Source organism: Mizuhopecten yessoensis, unplaced genomic scaffold, assembly GCF_002113885.1.
Source record: "Mizuhopecten yessoensis strain PY_sf001 unplaced genomic scaffold, ASM211388v2 scaffold716261, whole genome shotgun sequence".
Lineage (NCBI taxonomy): Eukaryota > Metazoa > Mollusca > Bivalvia > Pectinida > Pectinidae > Mizuhopecten > Mizuhopecten yessoensis.
The window spans coordinates 356,834-364,889 of NW_018480028.1; the positions used below are offsets into that span (position 1 = coordinate 356,834).

General features: G+C 37.6%; 1 protein-coding gene across 2 annotated transcripts in view; it reads left to right on the forward strand.

The window, feature by feature from the left end:
* Positions 1 to 8,056, forward strand: part of LOC110442401 (calcium-binding mitochondrial carrier protein Aralar1-like) — a 42,068-nt gene that overhangs the window by 12,319 nt on the left and 21,693 nt on the right. For both annotated transcript variants that reach the window (XM_021485996.1, XM_021485997.1), the window contains 6 exons: positions 1,673 to 1,818; positions 3,334 to 3,449; positions 4,129 to 4,268; positions 4,991 to 5,137; positions 6,000 to 6,141; positions 7,402 to 7,495. In XM_021485996.1, coding sequence (XP_021341671.1) covers positions 1,673 to 1,818; positions 3,334 to 3,449; positions 4,129 to 4,268; positions 4,991 to 5,137; positions 6,000 to 6,141; positions 7,402 to 7,495 — 785 coding nt within the window. The remainder of the gene's footprint in view (positions 1 to 1,672; positions 1,819 to 3,333; positions 3,450 to 4,128; positions 4,269 to 4,990; positions 5,138 to 5,999; positions 6,142 to 7,401; positions 7,496 to 8,056) is intronic.

Genomic DNA, 8,056 nt, shown 5'->3' on the forward strand with positions numbered 1-8,056 from the left:
AGACGTTCTACTATACTTAGATTGCGAGAGTTCAAATAAAGTTTTCTGCTTACCACCACTAGTACAAGCAGTACCAATCGACGACTCGAATGATTTTTTTGCACTTTTTCCAATGACTGTCATTTTGTGATGGCGGTCCAAATGCACGCCCAGATTGGTTGTTCCGCCACTGTACTTCACCTCTGTTCTACATTTTTTACACACGGCGACGCCCGGTTCAACGCTTGTTTTTTCCTTGTATTGCTTCAAGCCAAAGTGTTGCCATATATCGGACTTAGCCTTCTTATTAGGAATGATGCTGAAGCTTTCGTCCTTTTCCTCCGCCATCTTTCCCGCGACTACTTTCGTTTTCGCTCGCACATGCGTGTTTACTGTAAACACACTACCGCTTCCGGGACAAAAAACAAAAACGTCGAGAAAGCACCTACGACTACTTAGCTGGTTTTATTGTAATTTGATCGCAATGTGAATGAAAAATTTCAAAATAATTCATGGAGAATAAATATCGAAAATACCGGTATATGGAAAATCGTATTGCAATACATATCGTTTCTCAGCTGTATCACAATATACCGGTATAACGGTATATCGTTACACCCCTACTTCCCTTGGACAGGTGTATTCACACTTTTACCGGTGTGAGATTTCCTTGTCTCTTCCCCTGGACAGGTGTATCTGCACTTTTACCGGTGTGAAATTTCCTTGTCTCTTACCCTGGACAGGTGTATCCGCACTTTTACCGGTGTGAGATTTCCTTGTCTCTTCCCCTGGACAGGTGTATCTGCACTTTTACCGGTGTGAGATTTCCTTGTCTCTTACCCTGGAAAGGTGTATCTGCACTTTTACCGGTGTGAAATTTCCTTGTCTCTTACCCTGGACAGGTGTATCCGCACTTTTACCGGTGTGAGATTTCCTTGTCTCGCCCTAGGGTTGAGATGGGTGGATTCCCCTATTCATAACACAATGGCATGACGTCACTTCAACAATACAATGACGTCACGTCAACAATCCATCAACGTCACGTCAACCCTGAATTTAGCATGTAACGTTATCATTACATTGTGTATATGATACACAATGGGAGAACAGGGTAAGCGAAAAAGAATCATTCACCCCCTTGTGGGTGAGATAGGGAAAAATCAAGGTTAGGTAGGGAAAGTGGAAACACAAGTTTTTTGCTTGGCCTTATGGTTTTGTGCATTGTTTGTCAAAGGTCAAGGTGCCTACGTAAACTGTCGGTATAAAAATGAAACTCACAACCTTTGTATGTGTGTTAGCCTAAGCCTCTCTCGTTTTTGGTGTGATCCCAAAAAATTGAAGGTCACTGTTACTAAAAATAGAATTTCACAGAAAAACTACCAGAGGGAGTCCAAACGTGGTATAGAGGTTGCCCTAGGAATGGAACCAGCTCTTTTGATTTTTGGCATGGTTTACCATCTTAAAGAGTAAAAATGTAATTTTAGTTAGATTGACATGATGTAAACAAAAATAACACACAAGAAAAACAATATTTGAACAATATCATTTTAGAAAACCCTGTTATTTTTTCAATTATTGTGGGATGACACACAGAGAAATGACTTTGTCCCACTAAACTAAACTAAAAAAAATGTTATTGCATTTTCTATAACTTTATCCTGTTCGATATGTAACGTCTACCTCCTTTCATCAGTATGCGAGTAGTAAGACACCGGAAGGAGAGGAGTATATGACCTACTCGGATCTGATCCACAGCTACCTGGGTCTACTCCACGGAGATGACTCGGACGAGTACACACTTCAGTTGTTTGGCTCCAGCGTGGATACGTCCAGGAACCAGTAGGTTTAAACCCTGTCTTTATCAATGTGGGTGGAATCATTTCATCAGATAGGATTATTATAAAGCTAAGATTATTGTTTCATCAAAGAATCAATGTTCAAATTACCTTATTTATACTATGGAACTCTTTTTTTAAAAGGGGATTCATTTTTAGCTCACCTGGTCCGAAGTTCGGACCATCGTGAGCTTATGCCGTGGCGCAGCGTCCGTTGTCAACTTTTTCTTTAAAACCTATCTACTCCTAAACGCTTAAGAGGATTTCAACCAAATTTAGTCTGAAGCATCACTAGGGGAGGGCAATCATTTCTTAAATAAATGAGGTTGGTTCGACCCCTGGGGCCAGGGGGGCGTGGCCCTGAAGGGGAACTTAGCTAAATTTGCTTTAAAACGCATCTCCTCCTAAACACCAGAGAGGATTTCAACCAAATTAAGTCTGAAGCATCACTAGGGGAGGGCAATCATTTCTTCAATAAATGAGGTTGGTTCGACCGCTGAGGCCAGGGGGGCGGGGCCCTGAAGGGGAACTTAGTTAAATTTACTTTAAAATGCATCTATTGCTAAACGCCAGAGAAGATTTCAACCAAATTTGCTTTGAAACTTCATTAGGGGAGGGCAATCATTTCCTAAATAAATTAGACTGGTTCGACCCCGGGGGGTTAGGAAGACCGGGCCTCAAAGAGGAAAATTATCTAATATATTGCTTTAAGACGCTAATATCCCCTAATTGCCTGAGTGGATTGTACAAAATTTGGTCAAAAACATTATTGAGGAAGAACAAACATTTCTTAATTGAATGAGGTTGTTTTGACCCCTGCAGTCCTAAGAAATAGTACAGCTAGATTATCATATTCTATGGTGTAGTTTCCATAAATTGTTAAAAAATGGTTTCTAGGTTTATAAAAGCTTAAAGTTGAATGAAAATTAAAGTCTTGTCTAATTACACCCTGTAATATGACACATTACTTATTTCAAAATCTGTTAACATGGCACTCAATGGAGGCCCCTGATTAGTTGAAAGTCAGATATTGTGGTACCAGTTGGGGTTAGAACATAGATCTTGTCTGGTTTTGAGGAAATTTCATATAACGATGCATTCAGTGGTAATGACTTGAATATAAAACCAGGTGAGCGATACAGGCCCAATGGACCTCTTGTTTAGTATGGTAGCTTAGAATTATATACTCTCCAATAATGCACTGTTCATGATTTGACGGTAATATTTTTTTTCTTTTTCATTTTGGTGCACATGCTGTCTAGTTTAAAATTTATGTGATCAAATAATATGTGTTATAAAGTATCGTTGAATCATTACTTTTTGAATTTCCCTTTTATGTGTATACAAATTTACCATTGATCTCCTGTGCTTAGCAGCAAACATTTTGTTGATATAATCTGTTAAAAACCCGCCTTTCCTTGGAAGTTTCCATTAAAACATGTTTTTTCTTTGGAAAACTCAGTTATATTTTACTTGTGGGAGGATATTTTGAAATTATTTACGTTTAAACTTTTCGTAGGATGATCTCGTTCGCGGAGTTCAAGGCCTTTGAGTCCCTGCTGACACTTCCAGACTCCATGTATGCTCTTGCCTTCCAAATCTTTGACAGAAATGGAAACGGATACATCTCATGTGGTAAGTTATATTGTATAAGTCATGTTGACCCAGACAGGGTAAACTGCATGTTTTCTCTCTGTACAAGAATAGGGACCAATCACTTCTCACTGCAGACCTGAAATGAAGCTGGTAAGGACATTCACATTTCTTTCAGTTATATTATGTGCTTAAGAGTCCTGAAAAAATAAGTTTTTAATTCACGAAATATTGTAAAACACAGCCTCTGGGTGAATATTGTAAAATTGAAGCATGGTCCCAATGTGCAGCAGTGAAAAATTGAAGCATTGTAAAAAAGAACATATTTGTGTCAATGAAATGATTTTGTTAAAGTCCCAAACCAGCTAGGACACAGGTTTTTACGGTAAATTATAAATGAACACAATGTGGAGAAGGGGTACCTTGGATGCAGCATATGAGAGTTACTTAGAACTGAAAGAAATTGACAATAATTGGTAAATTACTTTTACTTTTAAAGGAGGGTTCATACCTTTTTCAAAATCCAGACAGGTTGTAGTGTATATCTATCTTTGATATTTTATACTTTATCAGAAATGTGCAAAGTTGATCTAATATTATTATATTAGTTATATTGGAGATTGAATTTGACCAATGTCTTGCTGGATTTTAATGGTACATTGTCAAGACTTGACAACAGTTTGAGTAAAGCCACTTCAAATATTTCTTGTTTCTTGTTCAGGGGAATTTGAGGAGATTATTCAACACACTACTCTCAACAGAAAGATTCCCTTTGATTTTGACTGTGATTTCATCAAACTCCACTTCGGTAAAGACAAAGAAAGGAAAGTCACCTATCCTGAATTTACCCAAATGATCCATGTGAGTATGACTAGATACCATGTGAGTATGACTAGATACCATGTGAGTATGACTAGATACCATGTGAGTATGACTAGATACCATGTGAGTATGACTAGATACCATGTGAGTATGACTAGATACCATGTGAGTATGACTAGATACCATGTGAGTATGACTAGATACCATGTGAGTATGACTAGATACCATGTGAGTATGACTAGATACCATGTGAGTATGACTAGATACCATGTGAGTATGACTAGATACCATGTGAGTATGACTAGATACCATGCGAGTATGACTAGAAACCATTGCTAGAGTATATGAAACCATGCATGCTGCAGAGTGGTTGTATACCATGAAATGTTTGCCCAGTTGAACTTGCACCATTCCCCCATGAAATCAACTTTTGCCATTGTTAATTTCGCCCTTTTCATTTAATATGCTGTTAACTTATGTTCGCTGTAATAATAAATTCACCCTCATTACGGAGGACGAGAAAGGCGAAAATTTAACTGCAGTGACATATTTTCAGTATACAGTAATTTAAGAAAACTTTTGTTAAAAATGTTTTCAAGGTATATTTTCAGCTATGTAAAAGACATTTTAAAATAATTTTTCGACATTTGGTTGAAAAGGAAGTAAATGTTAACATAATTGCCTCTTCAGAAATAAATATGTATGTATTAGTAAAATCGGTATTGTATATGATTTCCTTCTGTTTGAATTGTTTGTTTTAGGACTTCCATGATGAGCATGCTCTCCAAGCGTTCCGCAGGCTGGACAGGAAGAGTACAGGCTACATCAACGCGAAGGACTTTGAGGAGATTATGGTGTCCCTAAAGAGTTATCTCCTCACTAGCTTCGTCAAGGATAACCTCGTCACAGTAAGATACCGATCTTGCAAAAACGCCCTGGCAATAAAAGAGAATTACAACCCCGATCATATATTGACCTTTGTGGTTAAACATGACAGATACTTATTATTTATATCAATTACTATTAGACAATTTGATTAAAGCTTTGTAAGAAGTTGTAACGAGTTTTCTGAGGGTGATCGTGTTACGTTAATCCAATGTTTACTGATCCATGGCTGAAAAATAAGGGAGACAACTGTCACTGTTTTGGCTGATGGTTGGCTCGTTGATAAGTTTGTAGAGTTCTTCTGCTTCATATCTGATTGAAACAGTGGTTCTATTCCGTCACTCCGGTTTCATGCAAAAAAAAATATGCAAAAAGTCATTTCATTGTAAATATTATAAATATTATAAGGGATTATAGAGAAATAATGTAAATTATGATTTTGTTGCTATGTTATTGTTACCATGGTTGCTATATGTAACTATAATTGTGATATTAACGTAAAAATGTGTTGTTAGGTATCTTATTTGTGATTGTGTGGCTAGGTTTCTAACACACAGGTTGTTAGGTAACTGTTTGTGTTTGTGTTGCTAGGTTACTAACACACAGGTTGTTTGGTAACTTTATCTGTTGTTAGGTTACGTAAGAGGTAAACTGTTTGTGTTGCTAGGTTTCTAACACACAGGTTGCTAGGTAACTATTTGTGTTGTTAGGTTACGTAAGAGGTAAACTGTTTGTGTTTGTGTTGCTAGGTTTCTAAAACACAGGTTGCTAGGTAACTATTTGTGTTGTTAGGTTACGTAAGAGGTAAACTGTTTGTGTTGCTAGGTTAATGTGTTACTAGGTTACTAATATAATCAGTTGCCGAGTGATTTCTACTGTTGCTAGGTAACTGTTGGCGGGGAGAAGCACAGGCAGGTGAGTTACTCCTACTTCATGGCCTTTATATCACTGCTGAACAACATGGAGCTTGTGAAGAAGATTTACATGTCTGCCACACGTCGCGATGCCACCAAAGAGGTCACGAAAGGTCAGTAGGTCACACCCTTAACCCTTGATAAGACAAAGCTTTTGAAAACATACTGGAAAACTTGGACGCCTTGGAACCTAAATTATATGAATTAACTTTTAGATACCTATTCAATATACCTTATTAGGGCCCCGTATCGGAGATACGGGTGCCCTATAGTAATCACTCTGTCTGTCTGTCTGTCGGTCTGTCCGTCCACAAATTTTGTTCCTGGCTGATAACTTTGGTATCTATTGACCGATGTACATGAAACTTGGTCAAGATGTTCAGATCACAAAAATACACATTGAGGTAAAAAGTCAAGGTCAAATTTTACATCTTTTCACTAATGAACATTTTGTTATGACATTATGAAGCAAAGTTGATCAGAATTAAACAAGGAGTCGACGGACCTAAGGTCAAGGTCACCGGGTCAGGGGTCAAGGTCAAATTTTGTAGCTTTTCACTGGTGAACATTTCCCTATGACACTTTGAGGCAATGTTGCTCAGAATTAAGCAAGGAGTCAATTGACCAAAGGTCAAGGGCACTCGGTCAAAGGTGAAGGTTAAATTTTATACCTTTTCCCTGATGAACATTTTGTTATGATATTATGAAGCAATGTTGTTCAGAACTTAATACAGAGTCAACTGACCTTAGGTCCAGGTCACGGGGTCCAAAGGGTCAAGGTCAAGTTTTGTAGTTTTATAGGGGATATATTGCCACAAGACGGGGCCCTTACTGACCTGTCAGTGTTTTAGTTTTTTTACTGTTTTTTAAGTCTGTTTAAATATCGATTTTGTATAACTTACAGTTTCAGTTAGTTGATTTACACCATATAAGGCATACAGGAAATGTGTTCTGTTGACATTGTATGGTTACTTAAAACATCTCTTGTCCCAAGAGTGACACATGATGTAAATCACACAGTGTGTTTTGATATTTTACTTTATAAAGGAACAATGTTTGTATTAATTGTGTTGTGATGTTTTGATGTTTTGCCTATCAATGTGAATCACGCTCTCTATCGATAGATGAAAGATTCTCGGTCGAGTGACATTAGAAATATACAATTTGTCACATCGTTATATAGCCTAGATATAAGTCGCTCACTCAGTCATATCTTGACAAAGGGACTAGTTGGTCTTGAAACATTGCGACACGTTTTATGTATAAAGTAAAACTTCGAAATTACATATTTCCAAACTGATGAATCTTATTGAAAGCATTTTTTAGAAATGAATATTTTTTTCAATACAAAATACATAAAATTCTGATTGTAGAGGAAATGCTTTACCAGTCTCAGGAATATTCTCAAATTACACCTCTGGAACTGGATATCTTGTTTCACCTGGCGGGACTGAAGCATCAGGGCGGGTAAGGGCTGTCATGAACCTTTGTCCATACGTTGGTAATTAACCAAAGTGATACTGACATTGATTAACACACATTTGTCTTTTCCTGTGAAGATGGCCTGTATACTGAAAAGTTTAACTCGCCTTTTACGCCCTGTGTAATATGGGCAATTTTATCATTACAAACAAAAGTAACAAACAACTTGACAACATATTAGTTAGATGTGAAGTTGTGAAATTAAAACAAGGCGAATACGGACTTAGCGGCAAAATCTGAAAGGTTAACGGGGCAAATTTCACCTGCATACAATATATTGGTATCATTTTGATATGGTTAAAAAAGTCTTAATGAAAACAAAAGTTAACTAAAAAGGGGGAAAGTGGTACAGGTCCGTTGTGCCTCTTGTATTGGAGCTGATTTGCTGGAGAACTTTAAAGTGGTACAGGTCCGTTGTGCCTCTTGTATTGGAGCTGATTTGCTGGGGAACTTTAAAGTGGTACAGGTCCGTTGTGCCTCTTGTATTGGAGCTGATTTGCTGGGGAACTTTAAAGTGGTACTGTTGTATTGGAGCTGATTTGCTGG